The sequence below is a fragment of the Hippoglossus hippoglossus genome, chromosome 3 (assembly GCF_009819705.1).
Source record: "Hippoglossus hippoglossus isolate fHipHip1 chromosome 3, fHipHip1.pri, whole genome shotgun sequence".
NCBI classification, from domain to species: domain Eukaryota; kingdom Metazoa; phylum Chordata; class Actinopteri; order Pleuronectiformes; family Pleuronectidae; genus Hippoglossus; species Hippoglossus hippoglossus.
The window spans coordinates 21,902,566-21,927,326 of record NC_047153.1 but is presented as its reverse complement, the minus strand read 5'-3'; the positions used below and the strand labels follow the sequence as shown (position 1 = coordinate 21,927,326).

General features: G+C 43.5%; 1 protein-coding gene and 1 long non-coding RNA gene across 12 annotated transcripts in view; one reads left to right on the top strand and one right to left on the bottom strand.

The window, feature by feature from the left end:
- LOC117759591 overlaps positions 1–3,263 on the top strand; it is a 53,636-nt gene extending 50,373 nt beyond the window's left edge. Inside the window, exons 2-3 of the long non-coding RNA XR_004613519.1 lie at positions 1,622–1,701; positions 1,904–3,263. This is a non-coding gene — a long non-coding RNA (uncharacterized LOC117759591). The remainder of the gene's footprint in view (positions 1–1,621; positions 1,702–1,903) is intronic.
- Positions 1–24,761, bottom strand: part of si:dkey-205h23.2 (CUGBP Elav-like family member 4) — a 135,438-nt gene that overhangs the window by 73,694 nt on the left and 36,983 nt on the right. Inside the window, exon 1 of one of the 11 annotated variants that reach the window (XM_034581794.1) lies at positions 20,304–20,551. The exons of 9 other annotated variants lie outside the window; for them this stretch is intronic. In XM_034581794.1, coding sequence (XP_034437685.1) covers positions 20,304–20,327 — 24 coding nt within the window. In that variant the 5' untranslated portion in view covers positions 20,328–20,551. Of the gene's footprint in view, positions 1–20,303; positions 20,552–24,761 lie in introns of those variants that run through there. One more of the 11 variants, XM_034581793.1, reaches the window with a different exon arrangement.

Below are 24,761 nucleotides of genomic sequence, written 5' to 3'. Positions count from 1 at the left end.
GTGTTAGCATGTGTGTGGTTTATTCCATGTAACCTTCCCTCCGTGTGGGTTTGTGCAGTCTGGATGAATGCACTGTTTACATGTAGTACCAAGCAGAGGTCACTAATGGAGAACAGGGTGGTAATGGGCCTGGCAGTACAGGTTGTTCTGTAATCTCATCATGCTTAACTCAATAAGGTAAAGGTCAGTCTGCCCCCTGGTAGACGCCCTGTCCCTGCTTTGACCTGCTGAGGGACAGGAGGCATGGCACCCCCACCTCAGGGATACTGATGGAGGCTGCATTCAGACCTTTTTAGTAGACTTTGTCTCATTCCCCTGGTTTTTTAAAGCTGCACCAGGCAGTTTATATGTCGCACTGAATGGCAGCAACAGGAAATCTAATACAATTTATTCAGTATACTACAGCACAGTCATTTTATAGAAAATGATTGTATTCCTAAGAACAGGAAAAGGTTGGCAACTTGAGTTTTTTCCCCCCTGCTTTTTAAGAGAAAGATTTATTTTTGGCCTATTGTGCTAAGAGAATTTTAATTTTGGCACTGACACTTATTTCAGGATAACCAGATGTTCTTATCTGTTTCAAATTTAGGTTATTATTATATTGAAGTAACTTCATCTTAGATTCAAGTTAAAATTGCTGAGCGAACATTTAGGTGGTTAGTTCTTATTAGTCAGCAGTTTCAATCTGTCTGTTAATAATTACAGAAATGTCTTAATGTAAAGATCTTGGATCAATATGGTTAACATATTGTTTAGGGCCCAAGGAAGTGCAGTGTTGAATTTGCTGTAATGTGGACATTTGATACATTATACGATTTTTGTATGAATAAAATTTGAATAAATAAATGACCAGCGCTCTGAAGCAGTGGTGGCTGGGACTCATCAGCCACCACAGCCTTAAAGACAACAGCAACGACACCTGGTTCTCCAGCTCGGGGTTCTGTGTCCTGAGTCGAGTTTCACCAAACTTTGAATAAACATGTGAACAGCTCTTTGTGCAGCCGCCCATGATGGTGCAGCTTCAGGGTTCTGTGTGCCGTTACTTGCTGCAGCTCAATCTCTGCAGGTCACTTTGAAAGTATTCAGAAAGAAAACTGCAACCAGCATTACCACAGGCCAAGCAAACAGCCCATTCCAAAATTTGATGTTGTTTCTTTTTTTTTGCCTGTTTAGTGAAGGAGATCTGTCTCTATTAGTTTGCCTATTTGTAGCTACTTCCTTTGTAGCCTTAAACCACAAATGTTGTGCCCTCTAAAACTGGTTTTAAGAAGTAGGCAACAGTGAACATCTTGTTGCGAGAGCTTATCAATCAGAAATGCCCAGACACTGTTTCAATGCCTCTTTGTTCTCCACCCCCTCCCTCACACATCCCTCTATTTTACACACTTCACATTAACACTATTCTCTTTTCTCAATATAGGTTTTATTTACCCTGTGAAATAATCGTCCCAAATAGTTTAAAAACATAAGGAACTCGACTAAAGCCAAACAGTTCACACATGTATTTCGTACAACACAGATTTTAGAAACAACTGTAAAATTTAGGGGCACGATGTGATAACAGTGAAAATAGATTATTCTCTCTTCATCTCTCACCATCGTCTTCTCCCTCTCATGGCAGCGAGTGGGTTTGAACTAGTGTTTGACAGAATCAGACCATGTGATCAATCAGAGCACAGCGGTGACAATGAGGACCGACAGGTGAAAGATTGCACACACACACACACACACACACACACACACACGCACACAGACATACGTACATATTGGAAACCTGAGTCTAACAGAGGTAATTAATTCAGAACTTTCTGTGACAAACACACACGCACACACACACCACAAAATGACTAAAAACAGAAGTAACCTAGAGATAACAGCTGTAGAAATATGTCATTTTCCTCAGGAGTCATCTCCCTGAGTCTCGGGTGTCTGACATGGCAGCCTTGCAGGAGGGGGAAGCAGCTTAAAGAGTGACCTGGGAGTCTCCCAGTGAAATGCCTCTAATCAGCCCCGGGGGATAACATCCTCTCTGGGCTCTGGCTGAGCTGGGAGCCGCGAGCTGGCACATGGCAAGTCTGACAGACTCTCTTCCCAGAGATCAATACCCAGACTCCTTTTAAAATGTGACATGTTGAGAGGCAGACAAGGAATTCTACTTCTGAATTCCCAGGGAGGAGAGTTTTCTTTTTTTATGTGAATTTCTGGTGAAATTGCCTGACATACAGCAGGTGTGTGAACATCAGTGCGGGGTTATGGGCATTGTGTTGCTTTGGATTACATCAGCCTTTTCTTCATTAAGGAGTGTGGATGGGAGGGAGCATGTATGTGCACAGCTAATACGACTGGTGGGCCATTAGTCGACTCAAATATTCATCAAACTAATGTAATAATTTAAAACGTGCTGCGACCTAATCAAATGTCATTCAGTGGATCGCTTGTGATTTTCTTTTTTTTGTCTTTTGAGTCTGGCCACTGAGACCATCTGTGACGAGCGGTCAGTGCTTTGCTGTTGCGCTTCACTTCCCCGTGTTCGCATTAAAATAGCGTTGGCAGCACTTTGACGTCACAGGACTGACAGCAGTTCCCCAAATCCCAAACAAACAAGAACAGGCTGTCCTACTGAGATCGGCTAAATGACTACAAATTACAGAACAACACCCAATGCCTTAGAGCGGCCGTGTCTTCAGGGATGTATTATCTGCGTTACATAGATTTATCCAGAACAAGTGAGTGACGGCAAATCTGCAAGGCTGCATTGACTGCAACTAGTTCACTGTAATACACTGACAATAATAGTGAATCCAAAGTGTGGAAAAGCAGCACTGGCATCCACACTCCTCTTTTTCAATTTGTAATGGGCCCAGTCTTTATCTTTTAAGAGTAACTGATGTTTACACGTATGAAATGTTTTTTTCAGAGTAGGTGTGTTTTGTCTATTGCTCATACCCGATTCTATAGATAGGAGCATATCAGCTCCTGAGTGGCAGAGGGTTACGACCGTTAAACCAGGACTGGGTGTTTGCTTTTATTAACCCATTAAACAGTATTCTCCATTGCTCGTGTATGTATTAATTACAAATAACAGATTTTACATGTTTTGACTTGTTTGATGAGTTGAGTTGATGGTGTGGTATTAAAAAGGCAAATATGGTATGTGGTGATTTATCACCTAAATAATGAAAAAACTAAAACAAGAAAACAGATTTTCACACAATTTCCTGTTGATGTTCTCGCATCCTGACACTTATATATTTGTTGTCTTACGAGGCAAACAGGCGACACCCATCTGGCTCCGCAGTAGGCAAACTGTTAAAAAAAAAGTCTCTGCCAATTTTACCTGATCCAGGCCCCGCTCGTTCCTCTGCATAACTATCTCTGCCATCCATCCCATCTGACATCTGGCACCGGCTGACTGGGCACAGCTCAGCCCAGCTCGGCTCCATAGCTTTAGGGGAGGTCAGTGACTGGGGGCTGAGCGCTGGGGCCGTCGGGGAGGTTGTTCTGCATACTGAGTAGGCTGATTAGGCGGAGGAGCACAGAGGGGCTTCAGCGTGAGAGGGCCAGCGGGGAGACAGGCGTGACGGCACACAGCTCTACAGCTTCCTGCTGCCACTGTCCAGGTACCCGATGACAACTCACAGACCGTCTCCCCCTAGCACAGAGGATGAATCTACAGATTCTCCCCCTCTGCTCTGGTTTCTGGGGACCAGCAGTGCCATCAAGAAAAAAATATATACAGTTACCATTCTGGGATTAAAAGTAAATTGATTGGATGAAGCTTTGTGAAAAACATCTTTCTAGTCTGCACCAGATTCACTGTTATAATAGAGCAATGCTTTTGTGGTTGATTCATCTCTGCATGAGGCAGAAATGCAAAGGGGAGAAAATATCTAGGACTTAATGGATATGTTTGCATACTAATTGAGGGTACAGCATATTATACTCGTGAGAGATTCATCTTCTGATCTCACTACTCACTACTGTCCCTATAGTAAGAGCAAACTGATAAAGATAATGAGCCTGTAGAACGGCTGGCTCACACCGAGCCCAGCACAGTTGACTGCCCAGAGCGATGCATCCCCCCCTGCTTAGCCTCCACGAACACGTTGCCTGTGTGACGGATAATTTGTGTAATACAGCTCCACTCCTCCTCATCCTGCAACGGACCAAAAGTCATCTGCATGGAAAAGGCCCAGGTGCATTGTGGTAGATGATGAGGGTTATTCCGATTAAAAATAAATATCAGAGACATGGAAATCAGAAGATGATTGGGGGAAATTATTCCTGCAACACAGACATAGGGTTTATGAAGCGTCCCTGACATACACTGATTACTTTTGATTCTGTTCGCTGTGTCTTCTTTTCCCAATGAGCTGAACAATGGGGGGTGATGTGCACGGGATTGTTACACTATAACTATAATGGTTGATATGAAAAATAGGTGTTCAGGGAACGACTCAGTGGTTTTCTCACATCATTCCCCACGGCTCATTATTGTTTGCACTCAGAGCAGCCTGCCATGCGCACGAACATCGCCAGCATAAGCAAACACACATGCATTTTTTCCACACAACTACCTCAACCTGAACACACACGCACACGCACATTAAGAAAAAGAGGGATCCCAACACTGCCAAGAGAAGGAGAGAAAGAGAGTGAGAGCAATAGAGGTAGAGGGGTCAGCCATCCGCTGAGATGATAATGGAAGAATAATAATACAGTACAGGATGAAATTACTGAGCTTTACCCACAATATCTTCTCTCATTAGCACCAGCACTAATGTTGCCGTTTATGCTTGTGTTCTACACCAGCTCCCCCTAATTAGGCATGGGCTTCTAAAAATAAACAGCAAACTAAATAGTGGCGTGAAAGTACATGCAAATCTGTTGATGTACAGGAATAATGGTGGCGGAGTGGAGGAGCGGCGGGGTGGGGATTAGTGGTGCGCTGCAGACTAAAGTAATTGAGTTGGGTAGTGTTGACACCCAGGCGCACTCAGAGTGCCCATGTTGTGGAACGTGCTGCGTACGTGTGTGCTACAAGGCTGAGCCGACGCTCGTTTTGTGTGCGGCTGGCAACATGGTAAAGGTGTTAGCGCTGGATAAAGAGGACACACACATACTAATCCTGACGTTTCTTTGTAAGAGACTGGCAGGGTAGCGTCTTCCTCACCTGAGCTGGACACAGGACGGGGCTTGGCAAGTAACTGACTGGTTTCACTCAGATACAACTCAAAAAAACATTACAATCATAGAGTATATTATCATATGTAAACACATAATTGTCCAACCATAGTCATATTTCTTAGATTCTTCAGTGTAACTAGAGCTGCGAGTCTTTGGCCTGCCAGTAGCCAGAGCACCCTGTGGTGTCATTGGAAACACAATAAAAATTTACAAGTGCCACGCTGAAAGGAACAGGGCACCTTCTTTTCACCGTGAGGGAACAGAGCTCACCACTGAGCCACCGTGTGTCACCCTCTGTAATTTTTACTGAGATGAATTTACCATAACAAAGACTTAGAACCCTAACAGAACAGAATTCAAATTCACTAGCTCTCAAATAAAATCCAATATAAATGAAAATGGGGTAGAATGTTGACAGTTTTATGATATGTGGGAGATAAGGTAGAAAATACAGTGGCTTAGAGCAATTTTCACAGCAAAGTGCCCGTTTAAGCACGACAGGGGCAAAGTAGGGCCAGACTCATCTTGATAATTCCTTTCTTAGCCTTGTCACTCCAGCTTTACGACTTAAAGGAATTCCTTGATCTCTTGACATTGACTTGGTTAGTTTTTTTCTGTACTGCATTTATCGTATGTTTTTTTCACCTTTGCTGAAATGATTTTTTTCTACTATAGAATAACACTGCTGACTGCTGCAGAGTATGGAAGGTATAGTTTTGTACCGAGGGGAGGTTGTTAATCAACAGCAAGGTACTTGCACATCTATTTAAAAAGTCATGTAGACAATTAGAAAATGTTACCATAGGTTATTAATGGACTGTTTGAGGTTATTAATTGATTATTTCATACTGTTGTTGGCTTCAGCGTTACGAATTCAGTCTCAACAATCTTGATAATCAACAAATTGTCGCAATGTTGTCAGGCACAGTAAGTTGTACATTTAACTGTTTATCACCTTCTGCTCATAATGCTAGCATGTAGAATTCTTACTTTGGGTTATTCTCTCTACATAAACTGCTCATGTTATTTTTTTTAAACCAATAAGACTATATAATTTGTTATTCAAATATTTTGTCGCCATTTTAAATGCACAAAAAACATACTGTATACTACATACAATCGTAGTATGTCCCAATTATTTTTGGGATGAAGGGGGAGGGCCAAGTGTTGGGGCTTTACATCCCTCAAAATGGAAATTCTTCAGACTCACACTTCAAACCGAGGGCTATAGGACAATTTCCCAGAATGCCTTGTGAATCACCAGCAAGATGGGAGAGAGATCCACAAATGCAGTATTTTCTCCATTAATAGTTTTTTTTTAAATGCCGATAATAATTGTAATATCTAAGTTTAATATAATTTCAATGTATTATGGTCATTTTTTTCACAACAACCTTAAATAAAATGGTAGCATGCTAACGCTTGTAAAAACAAAAAAGACTAAAAACAGACAATACACATCTAAAAATAGTCTGTCTAAATAAATAGGTTCATATGAAGTAAATAAGTGTGGAAATGGTGCATTTATCAGACACAATTTTACTTTTCACCCAAGAGGTATGCACATAAAGAGGTGATAGCCTGTTTAATTTATCTTGCTGTGAGTGAAACACTGACCCTCTGTTTCAAGGGGCAAGATAACAAGGGGTAGGGAGAAGGGGTGAAATGGGATTTGGCCTATGTGTCATTAAGATTGGAAATTTTAAAAAAATTACCACAAGTCACTATAAAAACGTTGGGTGGATCCCCCAGTGGAGTATTTCAACTTCTCGGTTTTAAATGCACCACCACATCCACAACCCAGTGCCTGTGTGTAGGAGGGGTGGATTATTTTTCTATTTTATAAGACTGTATAATATGAGCATTGATCAATTAGACTCTCATATTTTGAGACATCATGGTCAACTAACAATATGAGGTAAAAACCTAGTATATGGCTGAACTGTGTATGGCCATGTAAAATTAAAGATCCTACAGTTTGTTCCTTTTTTTTTATATAGACGTAAAGCTGGCATCTTGGTCGCAGCTCAGTTATAGAATCCTACACCACCGCCGGAGCTTCTCTCCCGCCGTGCTGCTGACAACCGGTGTTAACTTGGCATAACACTAGTCTCCAATTTAACTGTGTGTATTCCTGTGGCGGGCATGCAGTTCTCTGCAGGCAGGTAGAGCTTTGCAAACACCTGAAACCAGAGCTGAGAGTATCGGAGCAGCCAAAGTAAATCAATCCCACTCCCTGATCATGACACTCCAAACCACAGCCTGGCCAACCAATGGACAGGATCAATGTATTCTTATGTCTACTTATACCTTCGAAGAAGTCTGGTAATATAAGAATGGAACAAATTAATAAAGAAATTTGTTCTAAAGTAATTATTAGTAATTATCATTTGATGAGGTTATTGAAGGGTTAAACAGAAAAAAAACAAGAGATCGGAAAAAGTAAGAGAAAAATGTGGAAAGAAAGTAAAGAAATTCTCACCTTTGGAATTAGAGTGAAGATAAGTCTGTCACTACTTTGTGCCTGTGGTTCTTTAAGAGGCACTTTGCTGTGAAAATAGCTCTAATCTGGTGCATTTCCTACCTTATCTGCTGCATATCATAAAGCTGTCAACATCCGACCAATTCTCATTTATATTAGATGTTATTTGAGAGCTATTGAGTTGGAATTTGTTCTCTGAGCAATGTCACTGGAGGACATCAAATCTTTGTTATGGTAATTACAGCTCAGCGAAATTATGTAGATGAAACAAGTGAATGGGCCAAAGTTTCAGCGAGCAATGCACTTGGGAAAACGCTGCGTTTTCTAGTTAGTAATCTTAGAAGGGTAAATACAGCTTGATAAAAATTCAAATCAAAGCAGAGCGAATTTATATTTAACAAAATAAATTCCAATTGACTAAAAACTGCTGTGAACTTTTTGCCAGGGAAATCTGTGACATCCCAGATGGAGAAAGATTGCGGAAATTACACTCAGGCTTACACTTACATGTGATAATAGGTGAAATAATCACATTGTTTTCTTTTCCTCTATCGGGGACAACCTTTTTAACTTTCCACTGCTACAAATCCTGTTTGGGTCAATGGGTATTTAAAACCTCAACTGGATAAACTGTGCTTTGTATTCACCACTGGCAAAACTAATTTTTCTGGTCAAAACTAGTCGCACCATTTGTTGTGTGCTCAAAGCCAAAAGTGTGGTGACTAATATCTGCCTTGAATGCAGTCCATTTGGCCTTGCATCCAGCCAAGCTCTGTCTATTCCTGCAGCTCTGAGTCACAAACCTCCAGACCTGATGCTCTCAGCAAGAGTCACCCTGGTGGGGGATCGTTTAAACACACAGACATGCGCTCCATGTGATTGTGCACACATACACACACTTTCCGCCTACTTCTCACACCATCACACACACATGCACACAATCTTTCTCCCCTTCATTCTCTTTCTCTCTCTCTCTCACACACACACACAACCTTATTTCCACAGGAATCCGATCTTTTTATAGAGCGACTGTGTGTTGGCGTGGGCGGCGGTATGGCCGTGCTGTTTCACCCAGCTCAGACTGGATCTCAGATCAATATCCTGTCCCCCACTGGCCAGCTAGTTCAGGCCGGACAGACTGCTTCTGAAAACCTGTCCTTGTTCATGTCTGCCATGTTTCATAAGAGAAAAAAAGCCTGGTCATTATTTACCCACTTCTAATACATGCAGCACAATTTCCTCAAATCTACTGCTTGAGAATCACGACTTGATGTTGGTGGCCTCTAAAGTTAATTGTGGTTTATGTGTTTATGTGCTGTAGTTTTCTCAGTGATATTAAACCACTCTGAATACGCATAGTAGTGATTTTCCAGAATATAGCTTCGTCATAAACACATACAGAGACATACTAATGTCAAAATAGGAAATGAATTCAGAAGACAAATTGCATTTTGCTTCTTCGGCTGTTTATCTTTGCTCATTCTGTTCTTTTTGTCTTGTGTTTGTTTTTGCCTCAGTGGCGTTATCATCAGTGTTGATGCAGAGCATACGCCTGTGATGTCATTTTTTCCTTTCCCTCCAGTTAATAACTTTGTAATATGAACATTAAATCTTAAAGGCCATTGATGGTGGATATGTTGAAACTAGAACCAGATAGATATTTAAAGACAATGCATTACTTTTGGGTCTTTGACAAATCTTTTTCAACGGCTGTTACTTGGCAGACTAGAGCCACCTTAACACATTGAATTAATACTGTACATGTTTGAAACCAGATCTGTCCTGCTTACAATTCTACATTGAATATAAAAGGACTTAGTTATCCCATTAAAAAGCCAAAGGAGAACCAGACCACCACTTTAGATAAAGCACCGAACACCAGAATAATCATTATAATAATCATGATATTACCTGTATGTGGAATAATCACCGCAGCCTGAGCCAGTATAGAGATATTTTTCTGTTCTTGCTTAAAAAAGTTCACCATATATGAATATGAATTATGTTTAGTTTTTGTAGCACCTGTGTGCGAATGTGAAGTGTTTTCGATACAGAAAAAAATATATTTGTTGATCAAGGGTGATACACTGAGACTAAATCCAGAATGTGGTAGAAATTAGACAGGATAGCTGATTCAATTTCCATAATTACATCAAATTTATACCAAGAAAAATCATAGAACCAAAATAAGCCAAACAAACAAACGACACAAATGTGGGTACAGGGCCTTCAGTGTAACCACCTGAAAATGTATGTTATAAAATACAGGAAACACCCAAACTAACCCTCTTTACAGAAAACTGATTTCAGTTTGTATGACTTACATCTGTGTAAAAGCCCTTGAGGTTGCTAACAGGGCGTCCAAGGCTTGCTCTCAAATCTCAAACCCTAGGGTTGTCATGGGACTGGGTCGATTGTGCAGCTAAGCTAATCTGAGCTCCGGTGATCTCTAAGGCTACTTGGGCCCTTTCACTACCCTGTCAGCCCCTGACGGCCCTTCATGATCAAGGTGACTTATGGGGGAGCGTCTGATGCGATGACATTGCTGTTGGGATCTCATTCCCTGACAGATTACACTGTTGGACAAGCTACCACTCGCAGCAGTGTGGCTGTGATGGCTCTGATAATTGAAGTGCTCAAAGTTGGATGGGTTGGAAAAATGAAACCCAGCCAGTCAATGGATCAATAGTGTAATCGTTAGCTCCATGTGCTGAAGCTAAATGGACCAGTTGGACTGGGCCTGAGCAGAAGAAAACTCAGGGAAAAAAGGTCACATGTCCTTGTTTGTCCATATTCTATCATTTTTGTTAAAAATCTATTCATCACCCGCCAAATTTTGCCATTATGGGAGCGAGATGCCTGGCGCTAATAAATCCCATTGAGCCACAGGTGCCCCAGGCAATGTCTATGATGTACAGAAACTGACAGCAGAGAAAATATACCTTTACAAATGGTTTGACAGCCTATATCTTCAAGCCAGTATGTGGCATTTATAGAGTATTGGTCGGGGTTTAGCCTTTAGATTCTGCTATTATTGTTTTATCTCGCCCAGTCCCATTTCACTGATATAACCATCTATTTGGTTATCTTTTTCCTCGCAAATAGACAAACAGACTGCTTAGCATTCATTGTGTGACGGCAAACAGATTTCATCATCGTCACTGGCGCTGCTCACAAGTCAATAGCTATGACTTTATCAGCAGGAAAACACACAGAAGGTTTGTTCATGGACTTAATTGAAAAGGAATAGCTGAGCCCCGGCGTGATGCACGCAAAGTCATTTTCATATCGCTCAAATGTCACCAGCCGATGGGGTGACAGGCTGGTCTGGCCACCTGTCAGCCCTCCTTGTGACAAGTACCACCAAAGAAAATACCCTGGGCCTATCAGACTTCAGCACAGAGAGAGCATCAGAATTTCTGTATTCATCTTCTATAAAATTACTTCTTTTTTTCACGGCACAGAGGAAGTGTTATCAACTGACATGGTTACAAATGCGTTTGGTCAGATGTTGAACAGGAATGACAGCACCGAACATTCAGCTCAAATGGACAGTGCAGGACAAACAATACATTGTGCACCATAAATATCACTTTACAAACATGTCATTCAATCAGTAGGTGCATTCAGGCAGTATAGCGCATGGGGAAAGATGAGAAATATTAGCTTTCGGTTTTGCCAAATGGAGGTGCGTATAGGGAGAGCAGCTGCAACGATGTGTAGGAAGAGGACAGAGATGATGGCTGGGCGTGAGAGACACAGAGATGATGATTTCTAATCCATGGAGGTCTCTCGAGAAAGAGGATCAGTGGCCAGGAGGAGATGGGCCTAACCAACTAACCGTAGCCCTAACACACACCCCCACTGGTAATTTACACTCATCCACTCCATGACTGAGCCTGAATGAAGGTGAAGCGCGCTGCGATGTGTATGAGAAGGAGATTTATCCCTGTCTTTAGATGCTAAGATGATGCCTGGTTGGAAGGACAAAGGATTACATTTGACCTTTCACATTTACCTGATGCTCTTAGCCAGGGCCACCTATCAGAATAAGCTTAAATTGTTATATCACCAACATGACAAGCCAGCAATATTAAGTACAGTGTGTGCAAGGGTCAAAACCACTGTGGCAGAGCCCTGGGATGACAATATAAAAGAGTTGCGCTATAGAAAATGAAATAAAGAGGTAAAGGAAGAAGGAACTGACAGGGTCAGATGAAGATAAATGCCAGATGCTGAAGGCCAGAGTTGTGGTGGAGCTCCACAAAAAGTAAAAAAGAGTGTATATAAAGGCGAGAGCAAGAATGTGTGAGAGAAAGAGAGCAACAGTGAGTGTGAGTGCGAAACCGCATCCAGAGTGTATGTGGTGCAAAGAGGTAAAGAAAAGAGAGGCAATCCAGGGAGGGGGTAAAAAGTTGAAGCAGAAACAGGGAAGTGGTGAGAAGAGAAATAGCCAATTAGCAGAAAGCCAGCAGGTGGGCTTTCTCTCTGGAGCCCCCTCTTCCCATACCCCACATCCCCGGTATGGGGTAGGGGGGCGGGCTAATGCTGTGCGGGCCTTAAAGAGCAGGGTGTTGCTATGGCAACCGCCTGGCACGCTCTGTCTCCAGGGAAACAGAAATGTCACAGCTTAAGAGGTCTCGCAGAAAGCGAGTGAGGAAGAGAGAAGCGGAGGGAAAGACAGGAAAGAAAAGGTACGAGTGAGAAAACGCAGCGACGTGATCAACACATTCCTTCTTATCTTTTAGCAACTCTGTCACATTATCTGTGTTGTTTCTGTACAACCTTATTAATCATCTGCCATCGCCTCACAATCCTCCCACACACTTCTTAACTTACTTTACAGTCTGAACAGGTGACAATGTAGACGCTGGGTTATTTAGAGACGGTCCCCTAGTAAGAAACTGAAACCCAAGTCGCCCGCTCCTCAGCACAACATATTCTATTTCCAAGCCTTTGAGAGCTAATCAACCTTCATTTATTTAATCAAATATTTACTGTCATAAGCAGCCGAGGAGCCTGAGGGTGTGGTGGGAAAGTCTGCATTGGCAGCGTGTGGCAAGGTTGAATGTGACCGGTGTTTGCCGCTGAGCTATGGGCTGACCCTCCAAATCACACATTAGCCAGGGCCGCCTAGCTGAAACCCCATTAACCTGAATGGCCGCTGATTGCTCCACTATTAACACAGTCTGACTCCTCTCCTCCAGGGCTGTACCCACTTACACAGGTGCTTCAGCACCCCTCAAGGTCTTGGCTTAATCAGGGTAAACAAATGTTGTTTCTTTGTCATGGCACTGCCACAATGTTTGATGTATGCCACAAATTACAGCTTTAGTCACTCCCAGTTTTCTCCCTGTTCTCACTCTTTTTTTAAAAATGTATTTCTAATTGTGCCCATCTGGCATAATTGACCTTTCGTGTGTAGCCTGGCATGATTCAGAAAGGTTGTTTCAGTTGTACCAGAAAGTCGCAGAAGAAATGAGCGGTGTGTGTATACGTGTGTGGTATGTGGGGACAGTCGGTTCTCTGGGAACGGAGACGGCCAGCTAAATGGAGCATTTCTCCAGCATGCTGCTGCGTGCCTGAGAGTGTGGCCTGGCCATGCCTAATTTATTTCCTTTTTTGTCGTTGTTGTCTCCATTCCTCGGTTGATTAAACCAACCTCATGCAGCTATGCTCAACAAATAGCCTAATTGAGTACGACCTTGGCAAATGATATATCAGCCCTATCCTCCAAAAACACCACCTGCACCAGACGCCCATCTCCCCAGCCCATCGCTCTGCGGGCCGCCGCACCAGGCACAACAAACATAAGCAGGGGATTCGCCTCCTCAGCCAAAGTCATTTCTTGCACGACCTTTCCCACAAATCACCGCGATGGCACAGGGCTGGATGGATCACTGAAATGGGACACATTTGTATCACTTAGACCTTTCATCAGATGCAAGCAGATACTCATCTATTATTCCCCCTTCCATTTACAACTCTCACCGCACAGCCTACACATGGAGGGCAAAATAAGTGAACAAAATATTCCTATCTCTGTTCCATGCAGTAGCAGCTGCAGCAGGCTTAAGCAGCATGGGACAGGGAGGGGGCTGAGCTGTTGTGTTCAAAGGGGCCTGTTGTAGAAGATCTGATGGCTCTCTCAGTGCAGACAGTGGTGGGATCTCTCACAGGATACAAATGCCTGCTCCAAGATGGCTTCATACCTAATGAGTCTGAGCTCCAGCAGGGCTGCACACAAAGCGGCGCTGCCCTCGATTCCCTGTTTGTTTGCCACCGCCAGCCCCACCCTCGTCTCGCTCGTTCGCTCACTCAGCACTGAGCGATGTGCCTGCCCACAGCTACTGTGTGACACTGATGTGTTTCTCAGGAGGGATGCATATCCTGCAGGTAAACACCTGGAGGCTGAAAAATCACTCTCCAAAAGCAGGCGACGGCTGTAGCCAGAGACTGTTCACAAAGTGAGACTCATCCCTCTGCTTGTCCGTGTGCCTGCGTTTGGCCTCGACACCGAGGCACTGGACAACAAGAACGTGTTCTGTGTGGTGGAAGAGGATGAGGGGGAAATGTGTTAGATGCTCATATCTGAAAGTGTAGTTCTTTGAATAGCTTGTGTGTTGAAACAAATGGGGGATTAGTAACCACAAATTAACAATACGTGCTGAGAATGTATAAATAAGATAATCACTTGAGTCACCTGACTATGGGATGGGACCAGGGTTTTGCCAATATCATAACTTTTACTACTTGATAGTAAACACGCAGGAGCTAACTATCAGAGGGGACCAGGATTGTGACTGTAATTATGAGGACTAAAGAACAATAAACATTATATTTTCACCATGTGTACATGTACAAGGATGGTAGTTAAGGGAATCATGTTCAAAATCAATTAAAAGCACATGATTTATGTTACAGGTATGTGTCCTAATAAATGTAGAGCATCTGTCCTTCAGTACTTCAGCATAAGTGTGTCCTTGTTTGTGTGTTTGCGAGATTGAGAGAGAAAGACAGAGCCCGTGCTTTGGCGACCTCTACTAAAGACATGGAGGGGACAGAGGCTTGGTAAACAGCACATCCTCCTTTCACGTCCCTCAGAGCTGTGTTGCTTCTGGCCTAGAGGTGGGATTGGGACGTGTTGATGAAAATAGGTCACACTGCCAATATACAGCCTGGGAGGATGGCAGAGGTTACCACAGCAAGGAGAGGAGCTGGACGGATGTGTCGCTCTGTCAGTCATCCTTGGCCTGCTGGACGATTAGAGTAGAGTTGCAAGGAAGAAGAATTTGGAGAAACACAAGAACTCTCGTCCACACAAGAACTCTCGTCCACACTTTTGAACAGTTGATCTCTCTGCGCTGCTGGTCATTTAAATGGCAGCATCTGCAGGCATCCACTTTTAAAATCAAATGGAAAAATCTCACTGGGGGGTCATGCATATACTGTAGCCCATTAAAATTTCACTTTAGAGCTCGTTGACGAGCTTCGAGACTCCAAGACAGCATGTCATCGAGGGCGTGTGAGAATAAGTCCCTCAAGGCCGCTCACACAAGACAAACTGCAGGGGGTGTCTATGGTCTTTGCCATGCGGGCGATTAATACTACCACATACTGCACTGAGGGCTCCATACAGTCCACGCTCCCCCGTACCATTATAAGCCCTTCTGCAGTGAGCTGTCATTGCATAGACGCTGGCTGTCCCAAGGCGAACTGGCTTTAATCAAAGCTTTGTGAGGAGCCAACAGTCACTTGGGACAAGTTTCATTGGGAGTAATGTTATAAGAATGAAGGAGCTATGCAATCTCAACTCCTCCCAGATGGGACAGAGGGATTAAACAGTGAAGAAGTGGCGAAGATGGATGGCGAGAAAAGGACCTTCCCTACACGCTTCTCCCCATCTTTACCTCACAGGGCTGTCGCGATAGCCGGCCTGGCCTGCTTATTTATTGAGAGCTTTCATTCATGCGCTGACTGAGTGGGAGCTTTTAAACAGACCTGGGTTTCCGGCCCTCGGCATGCCCTTGCTTCCGTTTTAAGCGGGGCCTCCTTCAAAACCATCAATCAGTTGGTAATTTTATCATGCACCCCACGTAACTGACAGTCCACACCAGCAGGGCTTCACCAACACTTAATAACATATTCCTTTCACCACTTCTCCGCAAACGTACCAGGGGATTTATTAAAAAACTCTTCACATGGTTAACAATTTACATATGGCCAATATCACAAGACTTCATTAAATAAATAATGTGGGATCGCATCTCCTCTCAGATGTTTGTAAATCCAATTATTGCTTTATCAAATTGGATTTCGCCATTATTATTTTTATTTTTCAGGGTGTGGTGTCTGGCAGTAGGATGATGAAATTGTTGCAGTTTAATATCAGTGCTGCTGATAAATGTGTTTGGTTTCATCACTGCAGCTGTAGACAGTCCAAAGGGCAAGCGCAGTGCTCTGGAGCATGGGCCACTGCTGGGACGACTTCTGCGTTAATCATATTACAGAACAGCTCCAAGGTGTGCAGAGGACATTTGCACACAAGGAAATGTGTGTAGGACAAAACTGATAGGCTAGGCAGCACCACGAGCCACCACGGGGATGCTATAGCATACAGCGCTGCACAAACAGGATAGTTGTGTTTACTGTTTAAAGACGCAGAGAGACCATAACTTTCTACAGGGAGCGTAATTAGCTGCGAAGCGTCAAATAGACAACAAAGAACACGACATGAAACTGCCTCTGATGCATATCCTTGAGCTCTCTCAACAAGGAGATGGCATCTTTACAGAGCAAAAAGATCCCACGTCTTTGTCTTTCATGTCCTCTGATCTCTTCTCTTTGCACAACCATCACCGTGTTTTCAAAATGAAAACAATAGGGAACAGAAAAGGGAGGACTCTCCGTGGGACAGGTCTGATAAAATAGTTCTTCACAAGTTTTCCCTCTGGAAGCAGGGAGACAGTGTTAGTCCCCAGAGTTCCTGTGTCCCGTCAGAATGACACTCAAGCAGCCATCATCTCTGGGGAGGAACTATTCAGAAGGGACAGGATAAAAAGAAAGAAAGAAAGAGGGGGAAAAAAAAATATATATATATACAAGAAAATGAAAAAAAAATTGCTCTCTTCTCTTCCCTCATCTTTGATGCTCCTCTGGTACAAACCTGGGTTTTCTTGCTCTTTGGAGCACCATGCAAAAGAAAGAATAAAACATATGAGGAGAAGGAGAGAAAATGATGATCCCTAAAGAGGAAAGAGAGGGTCGAGTGTGACTAGGGGAGCACTGAGGTCATTTACAGTGAAGTTAATGTGCTGCCTGTACAACCTTGCCCCAATACCTAATATTCCCCTATGTTTGATTGTGTGTGTTTAGTGCATGCATGTGCACACACACACAGGTCTTGCATATATGAATGTACGAGAGGGACCTATTTAGCGACCCGTGCTGACCTATGAATGAAAACGCTGAACATAAAATGGATGGGAGTTGTGGTAAGTAATAAGCTTGTCATCTCAAAGTCCCTGGGACTGAAGGAGGTGGGCAGGAGGACACACAGGAAATAGACATGGTGCATGGTGGACACTCACACGCTAATTGTATGGAAATGCTAACAGCTCTCAACTGTTGACTCTAACTGCAAAGTATATTCTGTCCCTTGATGGTAGAATATGTGGAGTCTATGTGAAATATCATTATCAAAAAAAACGTACGACAGAAATGAGATAATTCAGGAGAGAATAAGGCTGTAACCCCCGTTTATCTCAACCCTGCCTCTCTGCATGTATCTGTTGCTGATTATTGTACTGTTTACTCCCCTGAACACCAAAAAACAAGTTTCTGCTAATGCAGATGGCAGCTTAATGACTGCATCGGCCCAGGAGGTTGATTGGCTAGTCATACCAAGCCATGGCAGTATCAGCATCAATTGGATAGACCACAAAAACAGTGTCATAAAGGGCTTAGGCTGGGAATTAAACTGGGACTAAGGCACAGCAAAGGCAAGGGGCATGACGGTTAAAGGAAGCAACAGTTTAAACTCAGTAAAGAAACTGCAACACTTCTAGACAAATAAAACATCGTAATAGCATCATGGACATGGCACCCACACTCATTCCCTACTTTAGGATTATCAAAACATCACTAATGTACAAAAGTTATTATACAAGAAATGGCATATACAAAATGTAGCAATAATGAAATATGTTGTGTAGCAGGACAAGCAAGTCCTTTTGCTTTGCCAATACCCAAATATGGAGCAGCTCTATGCCGTCCTTTGCCAGCTTCTGAGACCTGAGCGTGTTTATGATATGGGCACTTCAATCGATCTGCCGTCTCCTGCATTGGGAGCTGTGACAATGGGGTTAAACTGCTGGTGGCAAACAACAGACCAGCAGAGAACCAGAGGCCTTCATTGTATAGCCCACAGATGCCAATACACTTAGGCCGTCCTCCATGTCCTCCTTCTGTCTGCCTGCCAGACATCCATACAGCTCAGGGGCCGTATACAAAGGGAAGCCTACAATCTTATCTGTCTCCAATGCTTTTCCTGTGCCCAGTCCGCCACCATCTATTTATTCATCACGATCCTGAAAATAAAGAGGGAAATGAAAACACACCTTTTTCATTATTTTTTTCTTCATTCAAGTGCTTTCCAGCTGACTAAAATTCATATTTATGCTAATGTGCAGCACCTCTTTCCGCCTCAGCCTCGCATGGGAGATGGGAGCCAGGCTAGAAGTAATGTTTGCCGCGTTTCATTAGCTGGTATATCTTTAATTTCCAATAAACACAGTAATTAGGGGAGGTATCCGCGGAGACAGGCCCTGGCAGGCTGCTGCCGTGGTAACAGCTGTAACCGAATCTGCACAAAGGTAACAGCAGTCAAGGAGGACTTTCAGCTTAACCAAATCCTGCCTCGCAGTGGGAAGGGCCTCGATTCAATTATATGAAAATGAAGCCCACCACAGATATCAGCCTGGCCGTTCACAGAATAGTGAGAGGAAGGGGAGAAAAGCATATGCAGGAGCATCTGCAGAAAAGACAGAGCCACATATATGTATGTATACCCTATAAAATAAAAATAAGAAATTTTACACATTCACACATCGCGGCCGGATTTTTTCCCTACTTATATGAATATCAAACACTGACATAAACTTTAATTTCTCTTTCTCTTATTTTAAACCCCATTTCACAGAAGGATCTTCCTTTGCTTCATCTTTCAAAAGCCTACTCGTTCAAAGAGCACTTTAGAGGGAGGAGAAAACATTCACAGAATGTTCCAAAAATCAGCCCCTTACATATTACGCAGGCTCTTGTTAGCTGTGAGCACAAAGGGCAGGCGGATGGATTAATCCTACACATTATAGTCAAAGGACTAGTCAGACTCATGTACAGAGAGGCAATTTACCATCCTGACCTTTCAATCTTTAAAACGTTCCACATATCCCTTCCCTCCCCCTACACAGATACTTTTGAATGCTCTCCTCCAATGCAAGTGCCGCAATCATCTGAGGATTTCTTCATCTCAACATGACTTGATGAACACAGTGAGATAAAAATGGAGGACAAAAGAACATCAGAGAGAATAAAGGGAGGGACGAGATAGGAGAGGGATATAATGATAGAGACAAAGAACTGAGGATTTCTCCCCGAGAAAGGATACGGGCCATGCAGGTAAACGAGTGGCTGCGCTGCAAAGAGAGACGAGAGCTATAATTGAAGCTGACACCGTCTGCATTCCCAGTTCTGACCTACCAGTCAGAGTATCCTGTTTACTTTGACACAAACAAATAGAGAACCGCAAAGAGCTAATATTCTGCGCCGGTTACTCAAGCTCAGTCATACTGAATGGCACCCATCTCACAGGGTCTAAGGGTGACAGGCCTGAGATTTGTCCACTTATTATCCTTCAGCTTCACACAACAGATTGCAGTGTAGATTTATAACATGTGCTTAGATTTAAAGCTTAAAATGCTGAATGTTGAGTCTCTTGGAAAAAACATGATCAGATTTTGCCATTTCTAATGTGTAAAAGGTACCATTATTCTTTAAATCTATATTAAATCTAATTCTTAAGAAGAAATATAGAGAGAATGATGTCCTTTATTCTATTGCCACTTCTTTGTTGCATGATTGCTTTTATTTGAAATTTTCCACTTTGTCAGTACTGGTGCCATCTCTACGTTCATTCCTCAGATCTAATCCCTGCTTGTTTCTGTTCCACCTCCTCGGGCTGAATGTCTCATCAGTTTACCAGGGGCTAAGGAAAGGTCATAGCTCACTGGTGGGTCCCTGACAGTCAGCCTATCCTGCTGCTCTCCATAGGATAGGGTTATGGGGGGGAGCAGACTGACTTCCCAGTATGCTCCATGAAGCCCCATGCCCAGTCTGGTCTCCCAGCATGCGGAATCCATAATGTCAGACATCTCCATATCCTCAGTAATCACCAGATCAACTCCAGACTCTGTGTGTGTGCCGGGCTGTGATTAGCGACAGTGGCTTAACCGTCCTGTCCAGGCTTTGCACAGGAGAACAATAAGAGTTGACGTCTCCATCTGCTGCCATGAATTATTGCCGCTGCCCACCTCAACGAGAGAGAGATTTGCAACGAAGGGAAAGAAGAGCTCACCCGCTTCGGAAAAGCTTGCATCATCGCTATAGTCAGAAGGCAGCATGCTCAAGCTGTGTCTCCTCGCTCTCCCATCTCAGTTGATCTTTGGGTGAGCATATGGCCTGAGTGTCGAGAAAGTGCAGCGTCTCGGCAGGCTGGATTAGGGACGGAGTAACAGGCTGCGAGGGAGTGGTGATGGGCGCTTTGGCTGGAGCGTGGCGTAATCTACCCAGCAAGGCAGAGCACAGATGCTGGGCCAGGCAGGGAGGCTCACTCCTCGTTAAGGGTCTATTACAGAAAAGTCCTCGTTAAAGAAACACCACTGGGAGGAGAGACCATCCGATAGATGAGCGTGAACATAGAGGAGAAGATTTAATTAAATAATGAAATAATGGCCCCACCGTTTTCATTGCGATCATGTTTCCAATTCCCTCATTAAAGGTACAGCAACCTGGGTGGGAGGATCAGTTAAAGTCCAAGCTCATAAAAGCTTTTCCCAAGAACCTGTTTACATTTCTGTTGCAAACTCTCCCACAGCCTCAGTCTCACCTTTTTGTCTGACTGAAGCTGCCTTCCTTTTCTGCTTTTGTGATAAAGTGTTTTGTACGTAAAGCAAGAGGATATGTTGAGGGTAAGAGAGGGAGAGCAGCCTAAGGAAATCTGCTCAATAGTGCACTGGGGAGGGTGTTAACATGGGGCCCGGGCACCTCTGCCAAAATGAGTTAGCCTTACTTGATGTTTCAGTGTTGATTAAGAGACAGAGATGGGAATAGGTTTCAGCTCTGCTTGGTAAAGAAGCAGCAGGTGCACCTGGAACAAGCCAAAGTGATGACGGTGATGACTAGCGTCAGGCTGTACACTGCAAAAAAACTCGTCCCTAACAAGTGATCCATCACAACACAGCCACCACTGTATCATTGTTGTCTATTTTTTGGTTTTGTTTTTTATACAAATTGAACAACATATTTTTCTTATTTTGCAGGGATTGTTGAAAGAAAACTCCTAATTTAGGTCTCAATCATTTTATCACAGCAACACATTTAAAAAATAACCAAAATATTTGCTGTGGAAGCATGGCCTCAATGTATTTTTATGTATCTATGTAAATAAATTCTATCTATTATTATGTCCATGCCACCAAAACAGCTTTCTTTTACAAAACTGAGCTGTACTTACTGTGGTTACAGTTAGCAATCAGATTTGTTCCAAATAAACTTTTTATTCACTTATGTGAACAAATCGGATAACTTTAAAGAACCTTTATAGCCTCTTTTTTTTGAAAAATATTCAGCATCTGCAGAAAATACAAATTCTTGAAGCGATTGCATTGAAAGTATAAAGTGATGTCCCCCTAGAATCCAGTTAGTTGACTCATTTTAACAACAATAAGATTCATTGATCAAATGTGATTCAATAACATTTCATATAGACATTTTCTGCAGTGTGGAGGCTGTAGATTCTCTAGAGAAGCACGTAGGCCGAACTGATGTAGGGAAGATTTTTCCTCTCCCTCTTTTTCACTGTAACAACCTCCCTGAGCATTTCATAGCTGCATATGCTGCTGCTTAAAGCACCACTGAGATTTATGCCGTTGTCAGCTCACAAGGGTGCAATCAGGAATAAAGATCCCATAAACCCCTCTGATGTGTCCACAGGTACAGCAGTACCAGGTTATTGCTGATGGTGGATAAAACCCATGTAACTGTAGGTTTGGTATTCTCTCCTGTTCCTATTTGAATTGAAAGCTTATACATTGTTATGTTTAGAGTGAGTTTCATGACCCGTAGACTTCTGGTTCCTGGATAAACTCCATGGAACAATTTTCATATATACATCAACACCAACAAGAAAAACAAATTTAGCCCTTCCCTCCGTCATCCCAACAGCAGAGCTGAGAACGAGCGAGGGACAGAGGAGAGGAGGAAGCAATAAAGATTGCAGACTGCCAAAGAAAGAGGAGATTAAGATGGATGGGAGCACATGCATGTCACGTCAAAGCTTCAGGGTCCTTTGTTTTAATCCTAAGTAATGCTGATTTCCTCTGGGTTGCTGAGGTTGCCAAGAGTGCTTGTATGTGTATGGGTTTGTCAGTGTAACCATGTGTATACAGCATGTGTGTTTAGATTGTTTGTCCACAGGTGAAGTCCAGCCAGGTTGGCACCTAATGCGCTGTGTGTGCTACTATAGTGTGACGCCGCATGAATGTGTGAGAGTAACACTTGGACCCACAGATTGTCCACTGTGTGTGTGTTTGTGTTTGTGTGTGTGTGTGTGTGTGTGTGTGTGTGTGCGTGTGTGTGTCCACCTGGCCATCTCTCAACGGGTTATATAAGTATGTGTGAACCCTTCAGGGGACTCCCCGGCTCTGGGTCCAGCTGGCATCGTGCTCCAGCTCCTAGCTTTGCCTTTCAACTCCATCAAGCACCTGATTTTATTTATCTCCTCCTTCACCTTGACAATAACTTTTGTTTTCTTCATTTTAATTGATTTATTTGTTCTCGGGATTGTCTTAACTGGCGTGACTAACAAGGCTTGGCTGATACAAGCCCACATCACTGCTGAGACAATTCATTTCTTTCTATTCCGTTTTTTCATGGTGAGGTTGTCTGTTGTCATGGCTGGCTAGATCGAATCTACTCAGTCCTGCCTGGCTCGAAATATGTGGTCAAAACTGTACCGCTATAGAAAAATACGAAAAATATCTGTGACTGTCCATATGCCTGTTCAGTGTGATGATTGATGGGAAAAGTATTTGCGTGAAGACCAAGGTATGAGAGGTGTCTCAGTCCTGTCTGTATGAGATTGCCGAGCAGTAATCAAAGAGGTGGCACAGTGTCATAGCCGTCCAAGGGCAGTTTTTTCTCTGCTCCCGGGGACAGACAAGACCAATTGGACAAAGCTTGGATGTCTTGGGCTGAGCTGAAGTTGCATTGCAAACACCCCCTCCGAGCCCCCCTCCGGGCTTCTCAAGGGCCATCTATCCCACTCCATCGCATCACCGTAGCGACAGCTCTCCCTCGCCTCCCCATCAATCCCCTGGCCAGTCGCAGCTTCCTGATCTCACTGCCAGCTCCTCAGCCAGTCAGCAGCTGCCCAACAACGCCAGGCCTGACAATCGCTTACCCTGCCGCCTTCAAGTCTGTCAGCCCTGGGCCTGTCAAATTACTGTCAGCGTAAACAGTGGGGGAGGCAGGGACGAAGAGAGGGAAGGGAGAAAGAAAAGAGGAAGGAGTGGAAGTGGATGAGAAAAGAGTGGAGAGAGCAGGGTGGGGCATGGAGGGTGGGATTGGAGGGTGAGAGTGTCATGCACAGTCGCATGTGGGTGCTCTCTCACACACACACACACACACACAAACTCTGACATGTATATATATATCACTCTTGCCCCATCTTCTTCTGACGCTGGCACTCGCTCACTCCCATCAATGTCCCCCTCCCCTCTCTTCTCCACATCTTTCTTTCAGGTAATTCCCTCGGTCACATCAGTCCCACTCATCTCTGTGCTTTTCCTCCCCCCGTTCCTCCCTCTGCCCCTCCACCACACATGTTCCATCTATATCCCCCAGTCTCAAAGCACCAGCTCAACATTACTTTGATTCAGAAAAAAAGAAGGAAAAAGTAATGGGCAGAAAAATGAAATGACTTTCTGGGCCCTCACGTAAAAGCGTGGCTCGCTCTTGGAGACAGGCAATATTCCCTCAATTATTGCCACTCACAGAACCCTCTTCGCCGGTGGATGAAGTTTTAATTCCAGGCCTCCAATAAAATGGATGTCCTAGATATAATGTGGGAATAACTGCTCAGTGTTTCTGGATTTGCATGACAGTGTACTGTACATGTGAGTGCTGCACACATGCCCTGCACATACGAGTTGGTGTTCTCACATACTATAGATGAAGAGGAGGGGATGTGGAAACTTTATATTGATCCGACACTAGCCATGGGCTCTCAGCTTTGAACTATATAACCTGCTTTTTTCTTCATAACCGGATTTCTTTTAATTCTCAATCCGTCACATATTTAACGCTACATCTTCAAAGACCAATCTGGTAAGGTTGAGTTGGTTTCCATAGACCACACTATGGACAGTTTTAATGAGTACTATTGCCATTGTAGTTCCAGAGAAACCTGGGGATGTTGATGTGGAAGTTTCTAAAGTTTGTTTTCTATTGCTGTACCACAAACTAAATTCCATCCGTCTACATTATATTGGTGAAACTGAAGCAGCTGTTATCTAAAACTATCTAAATGTTCAGATACCATGAGGGAGAAGCCAGAACATCTTTACTTTATTCTACCTATTTGTTTCTTGGGTAGCAGGGGGGTGCAGAGAATAGCCTTGCAGCAATAAGTTCATGAGTTTGAACTTGCTAGCTGGCCCCGGCATGTTCTCGTTGTGCTTGTGTTGGTTTCCTCCAGGTACCACGGTCATGCAGGTTCGGTATAAACCTACTGTAAACACAGTAATGAATGTGG